At 32.3% G+C, this 23,661-nt stretch overlaps 2 protein-coding genes and 1 pseudogene across 2 annotated transcripts; 1 reads left to right on the top strand and 2 right to left on the bottom strand.

Moving 5' to 3' along the window:
- Window positions 1-3,736: 3,736 nt before the first annotated feature.
- On the bottom strand, window positions 3,737-9,828 carry LOC132946205 (uncharacterized; annotated as a pseudogene).
- A 251-nt stretch (window positions 9,829-10,079) lies between these two features.
- LOC132946214 (uncharacterized) lies at window positions 10,080-13,462 on the top strand. The gene is made up of 4 exons (XM_061016096.1): window positions 10,080-10,092; window positions 10,223-10,413; window positions 10,721-10,892; window positions 11,520-13,462. The coding sequence occupies exons 1-4, from the start codon at window positions 10,080-10,082 to the stop codon at window positions 13,460-13,462; spliced, it is 2,319 nt and encodes a 772-aa protein (XP_060872079.1).
- A 5,586-nt stretch (window positions 13,463-19,048) lies between these two features.
- Window positions 19,049-20,969, bottom strand: LOC132937280 (uncharacterized). The gene is made up of 8 exons (XM_061004119.1): window positions 20,942-20,969; window positions 20,775-20,885; window positions 20,403-20,713; window positions 20,200-20,332; window positions 19,967-20,143; window positions 19,797-19,901; window positions 19,227-19,737; window positions 19,049-19,170 (listed from the first exon to the last, which is right to left on the bottom strand). The coding sequence occupies exons 1-8, from the start codon at window positions 20,961-20,963 to the stop codon at window positions 19,080-19,082; spliced, it is 1,461 nt and encodes a 486-aa protein (XP_060860102.1). The 5' UTR covers window positions 20,964-20,969; the 3' UTR covers window positions 19,049-19,079.
- Between the last annotated feature and the right edge of the window lie 2,692 nt (window positions 20,970-23,661).

Below are 23,661 nucleotides of genomic sequence, written 5' to 3' on the forward strand. Positions count from 1 at the left end.
AAAAACCAACCATTCCATCGGAACGTATTTTAGAAATCTTTACCAAAGTTTTAATTTGCTGTACATTGATTAATTAGTATGAATTTATGTTCTTAAAATATCAAAATGTGCATTTAAAATAAAAACAATAAAAATTAAAATAGTATTTTTTGATTCTTACCTCTGCATGTCTCGGTGGTACGCGGCGGTATATTACAGCAAACGGTCTAACGGATAGTGGACAAGCGACAACAGTAGTCAGTGATACACGATTAAACTACTATAAATTAAAGCAAATACTTATTCGTATAAAAATTTGCAAATTCGTATATAGTAATTGGTATTTGATTAAAGTTGGAAATTTGCAGTATTGCAGTAACTACTCCGTTCCACGTGAGAACGCGTAATAAATTCAATAGCTCTGAGTATTGTGACACACTAATTTGTCATGTATTAATGTGATGTGTCTCCAGAAAAAAAAAAATTGACTTACAGATTGATATTTGTATGGTTTTTAATGATTTAATACAATTTTTTGGTATTTGGTATTCAGATAAGATTAATTGGTTGATTTGATTGGATTGATTGATTTTTGATACTTCGTAATATTTCCAAAACGAATAACCGTAGACTCACGAAATGTTCACCAAAGATTTATATCAGTATTTCGACTTAAACTATTTCGAGGCATTTTGAGCTACTTAAAGCCATGATAATTTTTTCAAATTGTTAATACTATTTTTCAGTTAGAAATTCATAACAGTTTTTTTTCATAGCTAAGATAAGAAATCGATTTTTTTTTTTAGGTGATTTATGTAGTTTTATAGCCTATTGCGAAAAGTAATGGACTAATCTGAGGTTCCTTAAATAAATTCTAACTCCCTGGACCCCACCCCCCCCCCTTAATCTGGGCTTGTACTAATACTTATTAAAAATTCTGAGGTATTTACCACAGTAGCCATACGTGTTCAGAACCACTCCTAGGCTAACGCACCGTCTCCGCTCAGAATCGTTTTTGTATCTAATGATTTATCATTGAATTCAAATTTAACAAATCCAAAATTATAGTGACATACTCGACAACTAATGTACAGCAGAGAAGTACCCACTTGTCCCTTTTTTCTTTATTTTTGTCGTTGAAAAATAACACGCTTAAAAAAGGTTTAAATTTACTTGCTTATTCAATAGCACGGAAAATGTTTGAAAGGTCGGCGCTGTAAGCATAGATAATATAAGAATGGATAGGGCATAAGAACTTAGCACATGCAACTTTAGTGATACTATTTTTAAGGTTATATGGGGCAAATATTGATATGGTTATTGATAAATAATAATAAATATTTTAAATATTTAACAAAGTTTAGAGTAATTTTCCAGGCACAAGTGGCACAGCACTCAAAATACAAACTGACAAATATCTAAATATAACTGACTATCATGTTATCATTATTATTTAATAAAATAGTTTTGCACATAACCTTAAAAAGCCCCATATCGTCTTTCTCTCTTTCCCAAAAAAGCACACGGCCCCATATGGAACTAGTATAGGCATGTCCTATCCATTCTTATATTATCTATGGCTGCAAATCTCAACTTTTAATCGTTGAATAACAATTAAGCATCAACAATTAATAATCTAGTAAATAGGTGTTTGTTTTTATATTTCAAAACATTTTGTATTGTCGGTTGAGGCGCTTAAGTCAGTCGATTTTTGTCCCAATTTTGGAGACACCCCTTCCTTTCCCCACCCCCCGAGACACTACTAATCAGCCGGATGAAGCTTTATCAGTCTAAGCAGTGACACATGGTAGCTTTCTACTAAGTTGTTTGTCCTAATATCTTGGTTGAATACTGTTACAGCTGCTGGTCCCATTGTTTTAAACCAATATCCCCAAATGTTATTAATCATAAATGTTGTCTATTCCCAGGGAAGTTTTCCTGCTGACGAACAAAAAAAATTTTTAAATTTGTCCCGATTTTCGAACGCTTCTTTTTGGGCACTACCTCCTTGATGATTTAAAGATGTTATGAGCCCTGCAGGTATAGATGCACTTGACGAAACTTCTCTGCTATGAACGTCGGTGGCATCTTCTTTAATAAAATTGTGGAGTATACAAGTTGTCATTATAATAGAGTATCGACATTTTGTGGTAATGCATTAAGTCAATAGATTCTAAAATTCGCCATTAGTTTACCAAAAGCATCATCGACAACCTTTCGTGCTCTTGAAAGACGATCATTGAATTTTTTATATTCTGATCTTCATGCACTTGCAGTCCTGGATAAGGTCACAACAAATATTTTTTTTAGTGGAAAAGCCTCATCTCCTATAATTGGTAGAGGTAATTTTTCATTTGTACTTGGCAGATATTGTTCATTTGGAATATTTAATTTATTCTTCTCTAAAGCTTTTCCAAAATTTGAATTTGAAAGAATTCCACCATCACTATTTTTACCAAATGCTCCTATATCGACCGCTAAAAATGTATATTGTTCATCTACAAGGGCAAGCAACTACTATGGAGAAGGTTTTTTTATAATTGAAGTAGAGTGATCCACTATTCGGAGGAGCTTCAATAACGAAATGCTTACCATCAGACTCGCTTATGCAATTTGGAGTTCCAAATTTCCCAAAATTCTTTGGCGATTTGCTTCCAATCTTCTCCAGGAATAGAAAGATTCGTCTTTCAATTTTGAAATAATCGCACTGCATACTTCTAGTACAATTGATTGTACTGTTGAATGCCCCAGACTAAAGCTAAATGCAATTGTTTAGTAAGTCACCAGTTCCCAAGAATCTAAAAAAATAAACGTAAAATGAAAAATATTTTGTTGCGGATTAATATATTATTAAAATATTAAATATCATGTTATTATACCTCAGGCAAACGGCTAATTTTTTTTTTGGAGGTATCGCTTCTCGAAAGTGAGTATTTTGTTTTGTTATACTATTTTCAGTTTTTAAAAAAAGTACATTAAACTGGAACCTAGTCATTCGAAAATATTTAAAAAATTTTCCACGTGATCCTCCAACGTTTTTTACTCGCCACATGGTCATTATTTTCATCATTATCGAGCAATAATGCCATTATAGCCAAATCTTTATTAAATAAATTTCTAAACATTTTAAAACACTACTAAAAAGTTGAGTAATTTTGAATTAAATAACTAAACGTGTAGACAAGTGCGCGTCGTACAGTACTACTGTCGTTGTCGTCTTGCCGATGTCGGTCCTATGCGTATTGGACACATTTTTGTCGTGTCGTGTCACGATTATTAATTAGAAAAAGAAAAACTTATTTGTTATTATATTAATTTGTTATTTAGAAAACTTAAAAAAAAAATTATTACATACATCCAATTGTTGAGTATTAAGAATTTGTCCCAACCCCAGTTCTTGGGAGAAGGTGTACTTAATTTTTTTCCTAATACAGTACTTTATTTTATAATATATATTCATATATAAACCTTATATTTTTGTCTTATAGTTATGATGAAGTTGCATTGAATTTATTTAAGTTTATGAGTTCCAAAATTGTGCAAAGCTGAGTTTATTGCACAAGTCTTTTAAACGTTTGAATGAAAATGAATATGATGTTTACACTCAAAATGGGGAATTTATATTTAATTCAATCATTAAATATGAATTCCAAAAACTATTATATAAGATTGATAAAAACGGATATCAAGATTTTACATACAATAAACTGCAGTGGGTGTTTTTTTTATCACCTGTTTGAATAAAATTACATGGGCTTTAGATGATGTAGTGATGGTAGACGTTGGGGACTGCTTTGTAAAATTTTATATGGACCACCACATATTCTTTGTTAATTTCATCTACTGCAGTTTGTCTAAAACCAGTTATTAAGTTGTTAACTAATATTATTATGTTCATAGTGTTATCTTGAAGGTTTCATTGACGCATTATACTCACATAAACGTATACGAGATTCATAAATATTACGTCCAACGATATGACACGAAAGACATCAACAGTGGTAAATCTTTTTCCAAATCGTTAATACATATAGGTGGCACATACTTGATTGTCTTGTCAAAAAGGGCACCCAATAACTAAGTGGGTAAATAGGTCTGCATATTTTACCATCATATTTTGAAAACCTGATGGATTTTAACTATTGTTTATTAATTATTATACTTATTACTTTAACAATATAGCTTCATAAATTACCCATAGCATAAAATATCTGTTCTTAAACTTCCTGGTAGTTGTTCAATATAGAATATTCTCCATTTGTTTGCTTTTTCTTTTATACTCTCTTCATTTAACATAAGAATTTCGTGAATTTCCCTCTTGGCTAAATTTTCTAACGATACTACATCACTACAAAGCGGCAAAATGTAAGTAATTCGATAAGCTATGAGAAAAAATATACACAGAACATTACAATATATACTATGTTTATAATAATGATACAGTTTGTAGTTTATTTATAATAATTAATTGTCGCCAAAACATAATTATTATAATAGAATGCGTGCCGTCTCTGTCTTATTGCTGTTGTTATTGCGTGCCGCCGCTGGTTTATTGTTGCCGTTGATACTGCGTGCCGCTGCTCCTTTATCATCGTCGGGACTGGTGATATCCATGAGGAGATTGATCATCGACATTGGACCAGGTAAAAAATATTATCGTAACATTGCAATTAAATTTATTGTATTCTTGTCTTGGGGCGCCCTTTCTGATAATAACTCATAATATCTTGTTTTATATTAATATTTGTTGTTACCTATTATAATTATTACGAGCGTACCGCACTTGCATAAGCATTGTCTGTTTATTATTATTTTGTTTTATAATATTAAGTCACCTTGTCCTAACTCAACATAACGCGAGTCATCGCAGACGACCACCAGAAGTGCAGGATCTGTGTTGGCGAAAACAATTGCTGTTCGATTAAGTTATTGAGGGTGATTTTTAAGTTGGCTTTAATGATGAAGATTTGATGGCAGATGGTCATGATAATTTTTATTTGATTGAAAATGGTATTAAGCTGAAAAAAATAATTAAATATGTAAATAATGTAATTAAGTGTAAAAAAAAAAAAAAAAAATGTTTTAATAGGAATATAAATACGTACAGTGTAATATTGGTATGTGAAGGGCTGCAGGAATATTTGAAAAAATGTACGTACGCCAGGGTTAACGTGTCATTAAAATTTTCGAAAGGAGGTAAGTGAAACATAGCCACCGACTCCTTATCGAGGATTATAGTATGTACCGTCTGATTTTCGTCTGGACATCTATAATGTTAAAATATTATGTTAAAAGTATACAAGGTGTAACAGATATAACTGGCTTTTGGAATACATTTTCTTGTAATTCATAATTTTGATTTTTGATTCTAAGCGAAGCGATGTGAATGATGTGGTGTTTTTATTTTTTATTTTTTTACTTTTTATTTTTGTGTTTGTCATCACTTTTTAGGACAGAAAAAATGCTTGGATTTTCTTCAACAGTACCTTTTCTGATAGGGAAGTGAAACTAGTTGGTACTTTTTTTTTTTGGGGGGGGGTCAACCAATTTGGTTGTTTGGCTTAATTCTAAAAAAAAAAAAATGAGCTTAGATACATGAAATTTTGACTAAAATTTTTTTATAAGCATTCACACGCATTTTATAATGTAACTACATTCTTAATATGTATATTATTATTATTAATATTATTCATAATATGTCTTAAAGCTTTCATCTGAATACTGTTCTCAACACTTACCCCATATGTGTCATATTCAGGTCATCCAGCGTGTGGTAAAACGACCACCAATGGTCAAGGCCATATAGAAAGGTTCGGAAATCGGCGTCCAACATGCACAACATACGTTGGTGAATGCACTCAATTGCATTCACCAATTTCCGCGCACGTTGAACAATCCCGTTCATTGACGACTGAAATCTGGCGACGTACCTAGCCACCAGTTCCGTCTTCACCAGCCATACCTTCTGCTCTAAAAGCCTACTAATTGATTCACTGAAAAAAAAAATAGATAATTAAGAATTTTGTAAATTACCTATGAACCATTACACTCACTTTCGTTGAGATAACTATAAGTTGTACGTCACATATTCGAACAATGTGTAATTAAACCCATTTACTGAATTCATGTCAAATGCATTGAGTGATTACGTAGGGGTGGAGGCTGAGGTCGAAAGAAGTTATTAAAAAAAGGATCTAAATATGAAGTTTGAAAGTTTATTGTTAAAGATTTTTGAATACGAATAAATTTAGAGTGACTTTCTACCGAACCACTTTTACATAATTTGACTGTTGATGTAATTGTTTCTAAAAATTTTTTTTCCCCATTTTTTACTAAAATTTTAGATTCTGAGCGAAGCGATGAATGTATTGATTTTACAATGATGTGTGTTTTTTTTTTTTTTATTTTTTTTTTTTTTATTTTTGTGTCTGTCATCACCTTTTAGGACAGTAAAAGTGCTTAGATTTTCTTCAATAGTAACTTTTCTGATAGGAAAGTGAATCTAGTTGGTACTTTGGGGGGTCAAAAGTAAACATTTCCCAGTAGTTTTCACAAGCGACGTGAAAATCAAACGAAAAATTAAGGAAAAACGGGAATTTTTACGCAAAATCTGTTTTCGAGAAAATCGATTTTGGTTTTTGGTGTAACTCTAAAATAAATGACCGTAGGGACATGAAATTTTGACTGAATGTTTATATTAGCATTTTCTATACACCATAAAATGTTGAAAATATTTTGACTCTTTTTGAGCTGTTTATGGACATTGTCAGTTTTCAATTTTTTTAGTTTTTTTTTCTCTAAATATCAATAAATTTTTATTTGTTGGGTAAAAAAGCGTGAAAATTTAATATAAGGCTCCTGATATATCGTTCTAATAGCAGTTGAAAAATATTAAAAATACATATGCACAATTTTTTTTTATAAGCATTTAAAGTTCAAATTTTGACAACATTTATCAAATTTATAATTTATTAATTATTTTGTGGTTAAAAATTTATAAATTTATAAATTTATAAATTTTCAACTTTTATGGCTAAGGATTGAAAATTTAAAACAAGGCTCCACGTAAATAGGTTATATATAAATTACTTTATTCACAATAATATCATCAAATATACTTGGTAAAATCATAGGCTGACTGACCGTTTTCGCTCAGGATCGTTTTTCTTATACAATGATATTATATCATTGAATTCAAATTTAACACTATCCATTACTGTGACCCACTTGTAACCTACTGTACATCAGAGCGACATCCACTTATCCACCTTTTTTGTTATGCATTTTGTAGATAAAGATTTTTTAGCTATTTTACCCCCCGTTAAAATTGTTTCTTCCTCATTCTCATCTCTTACGTAAATAATTATTTTTTTGATGTTAGCTATATCTTGATGTTGCCTGTAAAAAAGTTTTTATTGTATTGATTTTATAATGATGTGTTTTTTTATTTTGTGTGGTCAACTTTTGGGACAGTTAAAATGCTTCGATTTTCTTTAATAGTTTCCTGAAAGGAAAGTGAATCTAGTTGGTACTTTAGGGGGTCAAAAGTAAAAATTTCTCAGTAGTTTTCAAAAGCGCCGTGAAAAACAAATGAAAGATTAAGGAAAAAACGGAAATTTTTACGCAAAACCGTTTTTGGAAAAAATCGATTTTGGTTTTTGGTATAACTCCTGTTTCCATAAAGCGCATATAGGTTTTTGATAGCCATAAAACTATAAAACCGACATAACTTAATTTTGAAACTAAGTCTAACTAATTAATTTGATAAACCAATGGCACCTTAATTTGTTTTATCAAAAACTACATGGGAATATTTAATAACAAGCTGACTTTAATAAGGACATAATTTTAGGCGATTTTTCAAATTTTTTTATATAAAAAATGAGGCAATTAAAATTTTACCTAATACACGTGCATCAGTCTCATTGGCAATTATTATCAGTTTAAGAATATTAGATTTTTTTGATTTTATTATTAAAAACTATTGGTTAGTGTTATTAAAAAAATTCAAACACTATGTCACTGTCATTGATTACCTTAAACATCTCTATTATTCTATTATTCTATTATTCTTTATAATAACTTATTATAAATTAAAGTGTAGCCTAAATATTATATTATCTTTAGTCAATTAATTTTAACTAGCTTTGTATTAAAACCCACAAGTTCCACTGACTTCTCCTTAGGAACATCACGCGGTGCGGCTTGTGGGTCACGGATTGAGGTTTCCCCTTAATTCGTGGATGGAAGTAAGGTCGTAAAAAACAAGAAATCACACAAGACTTCTATTTTCTTAAATTATATTTTGAATTCTATTACTACAAAAGTATAATCATAATCCAAAAAATCGATCCCAATCGCCATCAAAATGTTGTTCAGTAATGACTGTATATGTCCTTTTTTCTCCTATTTTATGGTCTCAGTACTCTTTTTTTTGTCTTTTTGGAGTTTTCAAACATTTTCCTCGTTTTTTATTGACATTGATATGACCTGATTCATTTACAGATTTAAAACATTATAGTTAGCACCGTATAGTATACAAAATGCATAGATTCAGTCTAGTAATTTTTTTGAGAATTGAAAAATTTTTCACTAAATTTCCGAAGATACATAATACATCTAAAATGATAGGGGGGGGGGGTAGGGGGAGGACCTCGAGATTTTTCTTTTAAAAGTTACAAGTCACATTTCGTTTTATAATGTTTAATTTTTATTAACTATTCAAAGCATTCATTTTCATCAGTTTCACAGTCATTTTCATCTTCATCTTCATCTACAATTTCGCATTCGTCGTCAAGTTGTTTGTCGTTAATATTGTACAAAGCACCTGCATGACGGAAAAACTCCACTGTCGGATCTTGTTTTAATACACGGCACTTCTTCAGGAACATGTATTTCGCTAAGTAACCGCCATAAAACTCTTTTTGTCTCCTATAGTTAGGCATAGACACCTTTGCGTGGCGCCAAGTAGATTCGATTGTATTAGTATGTGCACCAGTTACAGGATCCTTAAAATTTAGAGACCTTAAGATGAACATAACCTTCATTTTCGAGACAGTCATAGGCCTAAAATTATATACTTATTAATAATAAGCTAATTTTAGTTTTATGTTAATGTTGTTGAACTTTTATTTATTACCTTCCAACAATCCGAAATGATTGTTGTATCGGGCTTAATCCACTCTTTAATTATTTCTAATAATGTGGAGGACGATCTATCTTCCCTTTCATATCCTCCGAACACCCACTGTCCTTCTACCCTATGTCCACGGTGGTACTTCCTTTTCCCAAACTTTGATTCGTCAATTTCTACAGTTCTGCCTACTCCGCCCAACAAGCATTTTTTGACGATCATACCGTCAAAAGTGACTTCCCGACAAAAAGAATTCCAATCAGCTACTGTGTTCTTGCCCAAACGTAATTGGTTTTGTATAATAAATTATGGACAATTCATCGTCCACAAATTTACAAAACCACATATATCTAGTAAGGACAAATGTGACTTGGCAAAGAATGTACCTTTTCTAAGAGATGAACTATAATGAAAAAAAAACAACAAACCCTAATCTTAGTTCTGTGCATACTTTAAAATAAATTAAGAATAACTTACCTATAATTGCAACATTGTTTTTGTTTCTTTTTTGGAAACCAAATTCCGACATTTCCATTTAAATTTATCCAAAATAGTTACATCACTTACGAGTGATATGACTATCATGGCCACGTATACATTTGACATTTTTTTGAATTACAACAAAATCCATTAACTTATTTATTAATTTTAAACCATTATCCTCTAGCTCAAATTGTTTAAAATCAAATAAATTTAGATGCTTACCTGACTGCCATCTTGAAAGCTTGTGTCGTATCCCATTTCGCCGCATAAAATTATTTTTGTCTTAGAACATGGTTATGAATTTTTGATTTGAAAAGTGATAAATAGACACAGAGAAATATTTATCGTTTGAAACGATCTTAGTGCTATACTATCTCAATTCTGAAGTTATCGATTGATAAATCCCCAATAATTATATAAATAAAATAGAATGAATAGTGTGTCGTCGCAGCGATAATTGCAAAGTTACCACAGTCAGTGTCATATGATTATCACCAGTACGTATTTGCGCATTTACAGTTCACAATTTTTAAATAATAATGTCGAATATTGAATATATTTCTACACAGCGAAAAGGGGAGTGCCTTATTTTTAATAACTATTATTTTAGAATTGATAAAAAAATAGAAAATAAAAAATATTGGAAGTGTATTGAAAACTGTGGAGCTCGTGTAATAATTTCAGATGAATTCACTGTACATTCCGATAAGTTTTATAATCATAACCACAGTCCTCGTCCAGTTAAAATTGAAGAAAAACGTTTTAAGGCCAAACTTCGTTTGACACCAAAAGAAAACCCTCTGGAACCAATTCCGAAGGTAATTATAAAAATTTTAATAAATAATTTTCGAAATATTTCACTTATTTTAATGCTGTTTATAGGCATTTGAAATATTCGTTTTTGTTTATTATTTTTGTATATGTATTTTATTTATTTTGTAGGTATAATTCATAAAGATTTTGTGCAAATAGCTAAGAATTACTTATTGACCACTCTTATTTATTTATTCAAAATAAAGAATAATAATAATTTAAAATAATTTAAAATAATAATTATATATATATATTTAGATAACTGTAGTAGATACCTACGCTAAGTATAAATTTACTAATTTATTTCAATAGATTTATAAAGAAGTTCGAACTTCATTTTTAAGACAAAAAGGAGATTGTGTAACCCAAAATGAAAGAGAAGAAGCAGTAGCAACATATCAATCAGTAAAATCAAGTATTCATCGAAATGAACGTAAGGAAGTGTCTCCACAACCTGAAAATAGAAAAGACCTACAAATACCAGGTTTATGGCGTCAAATATTAGATGGAAGAAATTTTATTTTATGTGTCGATGGTTTAGATGATAAAATTTTAATTTTTGGAACGCCAGAAATTTTTTCTAAAATGTGTGACGTTAAAACTCTTTTATGGATGGTACTTTTAAAAGTGTACCAAACATATTTTTACTATTATATGCTATACATTTTGTATATTTTGATGTAGTATTCCCAGGAATATACATTGAATTAAGTGAGTAAAAAACCAAATGTGTTGGTACCTCTATTATTTTATAGCCTGGAGATACATTCGGATAAAACTCGTGTATTGTATGGCACTGCTTACCGTTGACGAATGAACCCATAACTAGGTTTGAATCCATATATATACAGTTTGTTTTGGTAATATTGACCAACGTATCTGATTCGTGATTGACATTAGCTGCATATTTACGATTTTTAAAACCCAACAACTGTCCTATACTATTAGACATGCGAAAATCTACAGTTTCGCTACAAAACATTGTACATTTTAGTGTATAATTATCTGCTCTCAACTTGAATAAAGTATCAGAATTATGTAATACACGTTTTATAGCCGCTTCAATTTCATGCTAAAAATAAAAAACATCACCTCATACTAATATCTTTAGATTTAGAAAAAGCATATGACATGGTATGGAGGAATAGAGTCCTCGAAATCATACAAAACAGTGGCATAAATGGCAAAATGTTTCTATTCTTACAAAATTTCCTAAAAAATCGCAAAATCCAAGTCAGAGCCCTATCAGAACTATCAAAAATCCACCAAACAGAAAATGGACTACCCCAAGGGTCTGTTATTAGCGTTACAATGTTTTTATTGGCCATCAATGACATTTTCAAAAACATACCGAAACCCACAAAACATCTACTATTCGCCGATGATTGTCACATCTACTGCAGCGGACAAAACACCAAAACAACTGTGGATATATTACAAGACGCACTAAATATACTCCAAGATTGGTCTCACAAAACTGGCTTCAAATTCTCTGCTGGTAAAAGCCAATGTATTACCTTCCATACTAACCCTAGAGCAAACATACAATTCCACCTTAAAAACTCCCCAATACCCATTTGTGAAAATCTCCGCGTACTTGGAATGATATTCGACAATAAACTAAGATGGGGCTCACACATAAAAAAGCTCAAAAGTACATGCAAAGTCCGAATGAACATCATAAAAACACTTTCCCACCATACATGGGGCGCCAAAACGAAATCACTTATAACAGTCTATAAATCTCTTATATTATCACAAATACAGTATGGTGCCCAAATTTATATTACAGCCAAAGAAAAGCTATTAAAAACATTGGATCCAATCCACAATGAGGGTATTCGTCTATCAATAGGAGCATTCAGAACCAGCCCCATTGACAGCATTCTATGCTATGCTGGAGAACTTCCCCTCAACCTACTTAGAGAAAAAGATCTCCTAAATTATGGAATAAAAAGAAAAAGCACTCCAAACCACATGGGATACATTAACTTTTTTAACGACAAAACCACAAATTTAATTTTTCCAATAAAAAACCCCGTATTATCTATACATGACATCTTCTTCCAACTAATCAATAAACACACCATACACACATCTGTCAAAAACAAAATCACATACCCAAACCATCCCACTTGGTTTTGGAAAATCAAAGTCAATACTGAGCTTCTACAACTTAACAAACACGACACAAATCCCAATATTATCACCTCGCAATTTTATGAAATTATCCAAGACAAATATTCACACTTCGAAAAAATATACACTGATGCTTCTAAATCCACTCAAGGTGTTGGATTTTCAATAATCCAAAAAAATATCACACTCCTTCACAAGCTCCCACCGGAAACTTGTATATTCTCGGCTGAATCTCAAGCCATTAATGAAGCTATCATATTAGCCAATACTATCAACTCAAACCACATTCTAATTTTAAGTGATTCACTCAGTGCTTTACTTGCCCTTCAAAACCCACTACCCTCAAACGAAACTACCCAAAATATCCAAATAATATTTAAATCGACCACCAAAAACATCGAATTTATGTGGGTTCCATCACACATTGGTATTAATGGCAATGAAATGGCTGACAAGGCAGCTGACCTTGCAACCAAAATTATCCTCCACCCAACAATTTCCGACCTACCGACTAATGACATTAAATCATCCATCAAACGCAAAATACATGCTAGATGGCAAAATCATTGGGATGCTATTCCGCCTACCAACAAGCTGAAATCAGTCAAGAAAGACACAAAAAAGTGGAACCCACCGTACTTCCTCAACAGACGCCAAGAAGTTGCCATCACAAGATGCAGAATCGGACATTCCTTCACAACCCACGCTTTTCTCATCAACAAAAACCCACCTCCCACCTGCGACGAATGCCATGCCGACCTCTCAATACAACATATCATCCAGGATTGCTCAAAGTACAGGGACGCAAGAAACAATCTAGCTATACCACCGAATATGGATGAAGCACTAAACGAAAATAATATTTTTAAAATTATCTCTTTTCTTACTCAAATCCACCTAATAAACAAACTTTAACAATGTAAAAACCCTTTCCGTAGTCATTAAGCTATACAATTTTTTTTTTTTTTTTTTTTTTTTTGTCTTGTACTCTTAATTCAAGCTAGGCTAATGACCTGTGATGTCGAAGCCTTATTTTCCTAATAAAAAAAAAAAAAAAAAAAATTTCATTCAACTCATAAGAGCCGGTAGGTATTACATAGCTATCGCTATTCGTATTATTGTCATTATTGTATATGAAGCATATTTTATTACACTTTTCGTTTACATTAGGAATAGAATTATTCGTCTGAAAACCTAACAGACAGATTTTAGCATTTTTACTGACTTCTATCGGTGGAAAAAAGTCACATGACAATTCGCTCGAGTTACCGGTTAACGTTATAGTGTACATGATAAAAATTTTAAACACAAGTGCCCACAGTTTGTTGTGTTATATTTCTGATGTCTCTCGTAGTTATATTCGATATTGCAACCGTTGAAATATTTCTGTAATTCTAGCGGTGGCGCTACCCAATAAGTACCTATACCGTTTTCGATGTCTAAATTAACTACAGCTGACTCTTGATGTTTTGCTGGTCGAGGCAACTTGTCTCTAGCAAATACACCGATGAAATGAGGAATTTTCAACATGTCAACGTATTTTATAATCTCATAATCGTACAACGCTCTATCGGGACCACGTAGAAATTAGTTTTTTGACCTAGATTTCTTAACTGATCCGCCCTTGTGTGGTGCTAGGTATAAACCTTTACCTTTTACGATTTTATAAGAACTACCCTTGTGAGGAGTAAGATATAAATCCTTTGCCTAAATGAATAGGAGTGCTTTTTCCAGAATTTAATTCTTTTACGACTTTTACTATATTACCAACTCCACCGGTAAGCGCGCCTAATGCTGATAAACCAGCAAAAATAGGAATTAAAGGTAGAACACCACCCTTTTTCGGTATCGGTATAATTCTTGGTGTTTTAGTTTTCTTATTTTTAGATTTCTTAGATTTTTTTGCAGCTGACAAACATGTTCTTACTAATTTTACTATGTTTTTTTCGTTCATTTTATATTTGATGGAATTTTTAGCAGCCAAAACCATTTGTTTAAATCCGCAACCAGCTCCGATCTTACGTTTGACCTTCATGGCTGTATTAACTAGCCAAGACGCCGCTTTTTCTTTGATACCTGTGTTTTTAGATTTAAACACTTCCCAGGCCTGATTTTCTAATACTTCGTCTGCTCTATGTCGATCAGTTAGCGAATTACTTTCTTCGTATGCGATATCGTGGGCTCTGGCCAACTCGTCAAGTCTGTTTATACCACGTTCTCCTCATGCTAATCTATGTTTTAATTTTGTTCCGGGACCGGCAAATCTATAAACAATTATTCATAACATTTAAAACGGACTTATTAGTCATAATATATTGTAGTGACTTACCTATAGCCAGGTAAATGTAATTCCACGGGTAAATAATTTATAACAGAGTTAATAAGACCGGAGCCTTTATTGTTGTTTCGCTTACGAACGTGAGACATCGTGTGACGCTATCGCTAACATAGCACTTATAATTATAGTAAAAAATTAAAAAAAAAAAAAAATGCGCTTTATCGAACAAGAGAAAAAACTCCGAATTTATAATATTGATTCTCCAGAGACAATTCAACAGAGACATGGAGAGCTTTTTCCAAATACGATAAGGTCATTGGTACTCGGCAGCTCGGGGTGTGGTAAAACCAATCTGATGTATTTTCTTCTAGTCGATGAAAATGGGTTACGATTTGAAAACGTTTACATATACTCCAAGACGCTGGAACAACCTAAATATAAATTATTAAAACGTATTATTGATGGAATAGAAGGTATGAACATTTTTACCTTTTTCGAGAATGATAAAGTAATTCCACCCGAGAAAGTTTTACCAAATTCAATTTTTATCTTGGACGATGTTATTGGTGAACACCAAAACGTTATAAGAGATTATTTTTCTCGAGGTCGCACACAATAAAATAGATATATTCTATCTGGCCCAGAGTTATTCAAAAGTACCAAAACAGTTGATACGTGACAACGCGAATTTAATAGTATTATTTAAACAGGACGAAACAAATTTAAAACATGTATACAACGAGCACTGTTCGGGCGATATGTCATAAACACAATTTAAACATTTCTGTATAACATGTTGGAACCGTGACAGGTTTACATTTGTTGTTATTTGTAAAGATAGCGAACGTGATAACGGACGTTATCGTTTTGGATTTGATACTTATGTAGTTATATAAGACGCTACAATTAATAAATATAATCATTTAAAACGCAGTCATGACGGAGGCAACTACTGTTTTAGATGAGCTAGTTAAAGCTAAGGAAAGTATTAAGCGTAAATATATCGCATTAAAAACAGGTTCGGATAATGTTCAACAATTAATGACACAGACATTAAAACCAATTATCGATCCTTTAACTAAAATATCGAATAAACCTCGATTGAACAAAGAAAATACTGACAATAAATCAAAAAACTCGATATCGGACTACAATCAACAAGAAATTGAAAATTGGTTTCAGTCTACAGACTTGGATAAAATCTATGGCCCGAAAAAACTTCCAAACGGACATATTATCTTGGGTAAAAAAGAAGTAAAATTCTTAGAAAATACTATACTTATTGACGGTACTGTTTACCCATCTACGTCGGGTCTTAATCAGTTATTATTTTTAAAAAATCCACTTATTTTTACTGATAGCGATTTAGAGGTATATAAATCTATATTAACTCAAACATCGGTACATTTATCTACAGTTGGAAATAAAATAAAAAAGGGTGGCACTAAATATTCAACAATTATTATTAAATTATTCCCCTCGGGTGGCGAGCTGTCTATGAAATTACAGAAAAATAACTTAGTGTATTGGGACAATCCAAACGAGTTGGTTGATCGATTACGTCTGCTTCTCGCGTCAAAAACAGCCGGCAATACAAGCGTTTCAAACGAAATAATATCGATTTTCGACGAATTACACGAAGCCGGACTAATAAAGCGAGTTCCAGATGTCTAAACGGGAAATAGCTAACGAACTTCACAAACCAGTAAGGAAAAATTTCACTAGGCGTCGAGTTAACGTCTATGGCAAGCTGACTTGGTTGAAATGATACCATATTCAAAGATAAATGGCGGTTACAAATACATCTTGGTTGTAATTGACTGTTTTACAAAATTTTCTTGGGCAATACCATTAAAGTCTAAGACAGGTAAAGAAGTCGCTAACGCAATGTCAAAAATATTACTCGATCGTACACCAAAACTTTTACAACTCGATAACGGAAAAGAATTTTACAACACCACTTTCGACGCTTTGATGATTAAGTATGGCATACACAAATATTCAACTTTCAGTATTCTAAAGGCTAGCATCGCGGAAAGGATGAATCGTACTTTGAAAGGGAGAATGTATAAGGAGTTCACTGCACGTGGGTCACACGAATGGGTTTCAATTTTACCAAAGTTACTTGACGAATACAATAATTCATACCATAGGACTATAGGAATGACACCGATACAAGCAGATTCCAACCCCGCTTCGGTGGTAATAAAACATCGTGAAATTAATACTGTAAAAATCAAATTCAAAGTTGGCGATAATGTTCGAATAAGTACACAAAAAGGCGTATTTACAAAAGGTTATTTACCAAACTGGTCTACGGAAATATTTGAGATTATCAAAATAAATAAAACATTACCCGTTACTTATCAATTACAAGATTATATGGGTAAACCTATAGCTGGTTGTTTTTACTCTGAAGAAATATACAAGACCAATTTCCCAAACGAATATTTAATTGAAAAAATTATACGTAAAAAACAGAATCAAATGTACGTCAAGTGGTTAGGATTTGATAATACGCATAATAGTTGGATAAATACATGTGATGTAAAAAAATAATGTCAGTCGTTTTATTACTATGAACGTGTTCGGTAGTTCTCAGGCTAGTGATACTAAAAGAATTATATCAGATATTCAGTCAAGTAACAAAACGATTTTAAATGATGTAAAACTCCAACAGAAAGAAATTGAAACTTTGAAAAATAATATTGTTAATCTACGTGATAAGATACAATTGTTGGAAAATAATATGCAATCAAGTAATAAGTCTTTATTAAATTGTGAAAATCGTATGTCGGAGCTATTTAATGACTGTGCTGAAACTAGTACAGCAATCGGTATCCAGGGGCTTGACGTGGTTCAATTAAAAGCTGAAATAAATCGTATAACCGGAATATTTGATGAAAATTCATTACCGAATCATGGAACATATATTTCAGAATTAAATTCACGTTTGATAATCTTGGAAGGGAAAAATATTAAGAAAACTTAATTCCACATTTTGGTTGGATTCATATGGTATTGAAAAATAATTTCAGTTGAGCTGTATACACCATCGTGTTTGGTAGTCCTACGTCAGTGTTATAAATATTTACGTGTTATAAAATATTTTATATATTACTAGTAATTTTTATATACATTTAATAAACCTGAAATTATGTCGTCGGCCATCGCAGACATGCAATGCGTTCTTGGAGCAAACAATAAATATTTTATTAAAGAATTATCTATAGTCGACACAGAAACATGGGCGAGCCAGCATTGGATTTTTAAAAATTCTAAATCTAAGCAGGACAACAAATCTCGTAAAACTAACAAGTGGCTAGAACATAACTATCATAAATTAACTGTAGAATATGGTGATATCGAGTATGAAGAACTAAGTAGAATATTGAACTCTCTAAAGTTCTCATGCATTTACGTCAAAGGTGAACAGAAAAAACAACTTCTTACAGAATTTATACCTCACGTCGCTCTCATCAACATCGAAGACCTTGGATGTCCACGTTTGGATCAAATATGTGATGATGAAACTCTACCTTGTTGTATTTTTCATATGGAATTTAATCCTAAACAATGTACATTCTATAAAGTATTTGCTATAAGGAAATGGTTTATAAATAATTCTTAAAAATTGTATACATTTTATTTAATAAACATAATTATATTTTAACATTGTTTTTTTTTTTTATTTATATGTTAACATATTTATGTTAGCATTTACAAGGATTTTTAATTAAATATATTGACTTCCTTCTACCTGAAACAGAAAAACATGATTATAATCATTTACACATGAAAAAACTTAAATATCTAACAATTATACATTATAAACATGAAAAACTTAAATATCTAACAATTATACATTATAAACATGAAAAACTTAAATATCTAACAATTATACATTATAAACATGAAAAAACTATAATTTTATACCCTAATATATCTTAAAACATACATATTATTTACAATAATTTCAATTTTATGTGTTGCGTTTACAAAAATATATACTAATCTATCTTAAAACTATTAAAACATATTAGTCACATTAATTTCAATTTTATGTATTGCGTTTACAAAAATATATACAAGAAATATACTAATATATCTTAAAACATACATATTATTTACAATAATTTCAATTTTATGTGTTGCGTTTGCAAAAATATATACATTAATCTCAAGTATAACATGATAATATTTACAATATATAACAATTAACATATAATATTTACAATAAAACTATATACAAGATCAGGTTATACAATGTAGTAGCTCTCTCATTAATCCTTTCTCTTCCTCGTTCCAGTTCCCTCCATCTAATTCTGTCCATATGTCATCTTCCCTGTAAAAATAAATTGTTAGAAAAATAATTTAAATATATATTTTGTAATAACTTACTCTATACTATAGTGTCCATGGGCTAGTGTGTTGACTTTATCATCTAACACCACCCTCTTGTCATCGTAACTGTTGTATGTCAATTTTTTTGTCTTTATGGTCATGAGTTGATGGTTAAATGACCTAATCGATACATTCTCCTTGTACGCCTCCACTCCATCTTCCCCAAACAAACACTTCCTATGATCCTTGAATGTCATGTGGTTTTTAACCACATGAGACCGGATTCCTTTCGCCTTAATCTTTTCTCCTCCTACTCTGTCATTTGCATCCTCATCCTCTGGACCAGCATATATATTAAAAGCGTAGGACTTGGCCCTCAACGCACAGGAATGTGTAATAATGTTGCCGTCCACTTCATCGGAAAAGTATCCTGGAGACTTCTTTCTGCTTGCCACATAGCATGGATGGTCATGAGGTAGGTTGGCGGTATCCATCCGGTCCAGTAAGTTAGAAGTAGTAGCCAAGTCTGCATAGAAGTCCTCAGTATATATATGGTATATCAATGAATCTAGAAAAAAAATTATATTAATATATTATATACAAGAGAGTAGTTTTTAATATATTTACCTGTATCAGTGTAGATAAGTTTAATATTATCACCATAATGTCTGTGCATAACATCATAATGATAATCGTACATTAATGTTTTTGATACATCCAGTACAGCGAATCCTGTAAATAATAAATGTGGTAATAAATGTATGATAAAAGTGTAATTTAAAAAAAAGTATATTTACCAATATATATAGGTTTATCAAATTTTATCACTTTATTCTCCAGAGCGACTGCGCTAAGGGTTTCAGTGTAATTGACGCTGTGTTTAAATGTACATTTATTAACAAGTTTTTGCAACCTCCTCTCACTCGATACCAACTCCATTTTCATCTCCTTTCTTTTAGACTGCATTGTTTTACCTTTAAAAATAAAATGTTAGTAAAAATGTTTAAATAGTATAAATAAAGTAACATACCAAATACTGCGTTATTCATCAGCTTAAAAAAATCTTTCTCAAAATCGTTCTTCGCCTTCTTCCTCATCTCTGTATTCAATTCAATATATTCCGCCAGCCAATCCGATTGCTTAAATTGAATAACTCTATGTACCTATAAAAATAATTAAAATGTTAAAAATCTTATAAAATCTTATAAAATCATATAAAATATAAATATTTACTTTGTCAACTATTAGTCCATTCTTAATAGACTGCTGCAGGTTCCGGTAGTGTATTATGTAATTCTCCTTCTTCTCAAACGTCACCATCAATTTTCGCACCTTTGAACCACGCGGTACACTATTTTGCGGCAGGAAGGGGAGGTCGTTATGTTTATCATGCAAATGTCGTGGGTATGACACATCCACCTCATACACTCGTCCTATGGGGGAGGTATCGTCCAAATCATCTAATCCGTTCAGAGTAGGTTCAACCCAGTTGAACCCACCGTACGGCATGTATTGGGACATAGCCCATCCATACAAGTTGTTGCCTATAAAAATTAAAAAAAATAATAATAATAATAAGTATGAAAAATAATAATATATACTTACAGTCTTGATAAATTATCCACGATTTCTCCTTAGTCTCGTCGTAATCCGGGGTCTTCTCGTTGTTCGCCTTTCCATACCGTTTACTCGCCTGCACCAATCCACCGCGTATACCTGTAAAAATAAATAAGATTATTATTATATTCATATTTTAAAAATAATATACTAACCATTCTCAAACATCAATAGCATATCATAATCATGTAATAATTGTAGCTTTTGCCCCGTAAACTTTAACATCGCATCGAAACTTAAGCCTGGGGCGGTGAAATAATGGGCGGCGTCGAGGTTGTATGCCCGCATGCATACATCGCGGAAGTTCTCAAAAACGTCCGCCAACAACAGCACATCGATTTTGAGATACAGATCACTGTACTCGCCTAGCGTCCTACATCCAAAGTGATCCCAGACCAACTTACCGTGTTCATAATCTTCCTCCTTAATCCCGGTCTCCGTCAACGTACTATAAAAATCTCTCTTCCTAGGTAATTGCGTCTCCTCCAGCCGCTCCCAACTATCTGTGTACTCGTACGGGTACACCCCCTTACGAGTCACGAGTGGCATATCTCCGGCGACAAAATGTTTGGCTGTCTCACGGAAGTTCTCGAGTTCGGGTGTAATCAAATTTTCTGCCAGGCACGATAAACTCGACGCCATAAACCTGAACGTATCGATAAACCGAACAGTGAAGTTACTACTTATATATTTCGAGAAAGATATATATTTCTCTTCACTGTTCGGTATAACGTTTATAGCATGTGTGTCAAAACCAAGTTCAGATATTATGAAGTGCGAGTCGTAGTTTGAGAGATTATGAAAAAATACGGGGTCAAATTTAGGCTGTTGTAACCCCAAGTTACACCCCGAGCACAAGGTCTGCCTAAATTTGCCCGTGAGATGATCATGATCCCTAACCTTATCGCCCCCGACTAATATGCATTTGCATAAGTTACACGCAATACACTCTTGATGTGTTTTTTCTTCACCCTCAGTCATAATAATCGCTATATTCGTCTCCATCAGATTTTCAATTGTATGGGCCACCTCAACTATTGACTCTACAAAATGCCTCGCCACGTCCGTCCTGTCTTCACTTCCTCTATAGATTACCGGCCCTGACGGTATCTCATACTCCTCCAAAAGTGACACCGGTACGTCGTCGCTCGCCTTCACTAAAAATCCATAGCTCATAGGGTCGTGTTTCTGTATAATTTCCGTGCTCCCCCCTTTTTTCTCCTCCATCTTTACCAACAATGCCTCGAAATCCGCATATATAACTAAAGGATGTCTAACTGTGTTCTTCCACGCCTTGAAATCGATACACTCCCCCTCCTTAGGCATCTCTGGTAAAATAGGCTTGTGCGCCCCACAAATTTTCATATGATCGTCAAGCCCTGCTTGTCCATTCTTCCTATATTTGAGTTCTCTACAATCAAATGATGTGAAACACCGTTTACAAAATACCCGGCTATCCTTATGCTTCGATGATTGCGAACGAATAAGTCGTGAAAAGTTACTGATATATATATATAGTGAGCATTTTCGTTCTCCGTAATATAAAGTAAATCAAAATGATTTACTTTCTCCTCGTCGACGACTTTCAAAGGAAATACAATATGTGATGAACTTTTTAATGGAGAGTTCGTTTTTTTCTCAACTCCATAAACGTTTATGCTGACTGTTGGATTTTTTCGTTCGAATATTTTTACCTCACACAGCGGGGTTGGAAATGATAAACCTGTGAAGTCGTATTTGTGGGCATGTTGACGATAATTATCTCCTATACGACACCTGTTATGACCAGTTACATGCTTCGCCAGAATACTCCATTTAAAACATTGTCGGACGTTATTCTGAGGATTTATTGTCCCCCGTTTATTTTGAATGCTACTTGGTAATGAAATAAATGTCGTCGTAACCTGATTTCTACCACCTAAAATGTTATTATCCGTCGCTTCGTCATTATCATTGTCACCTTCTCCGTCATCATTATCACTGTTACCTTCTCCGTCATCATTTCCCCTGGTATCTCAGTCTGTCATCATTAACCCTGTTAACTATATCTCCTCCACTACTATCATTATCTCTGTTACCACTGTTATCATCATCACCATTGTCATTATCTCCACTATCACTAACATTACCGTTATCTACAGTACGCTCGGGGACATTCAAATAACCTGCACCATGCATAGGCGAATATCTGTAAACAGTAAGTATAATACCATCTATATACTGTAAACTGAAACCGCTTCCGCGTGATACGTGCTCCCCTTCTTCCTCGATTAGCTTAACGTATGCCTGATCTATTATATCAACTAAATTAGAATCTAAGAAAATCGCCCTAGCCGATGTCTTAAACGATCTATTCTCGGACGAGTTTTCTACGTTGACTCTGTGGTAAGTAGCTTCCAGTTTTAAGTTGAATTTAACCGGATTTTTTTTTACAGCTAATTGTAATAAATTAATTAAATCTAATTTAACTGATTCCAGAAATGATATATAATCGCAAATATTATTAAAATTTTTCGCGAAATAATTAACAGCTGTTCTATTATGAGATGAACTTATTTCTATGAATCCTGACTCTTGTACTATCTGCATCCGAATCTTTTTAGAGTTCTTAGCAGTTTTAGTATTTTCAACATGTACACGCTTCCCCTTTTTTGTAGTAGTATAAAAAACTAAAATAATTTTTAAAAATCAGAAAAAAAACTAATATTAATATCTAATGAAAATAATAAATTGACTAATCTATTAAAAATCTGATTATCCTCACGAATCTTAAAAAATCTACTGATATAACTACAAAGTTATAAAAATGTCGACATATAATAAAAATCGCGTTGAAAAAACATTAAATCTAACAAACGATCTGACAACCGGTGCA

This window comes from Metopolophium dirhodum, chromosome 1 (genome assembly GCF_019925205.1).
Source record: "Metopolophium dirhodum isolate CAU chromosome 1, ASM1992520v1, whole genome shotgun sequence".
NCBI lineage: Eukaryota > Metazoa > Arthropoda > Insecta > Hemiptera > Aphididae > Metopolophium > Metopolophium dirhodum.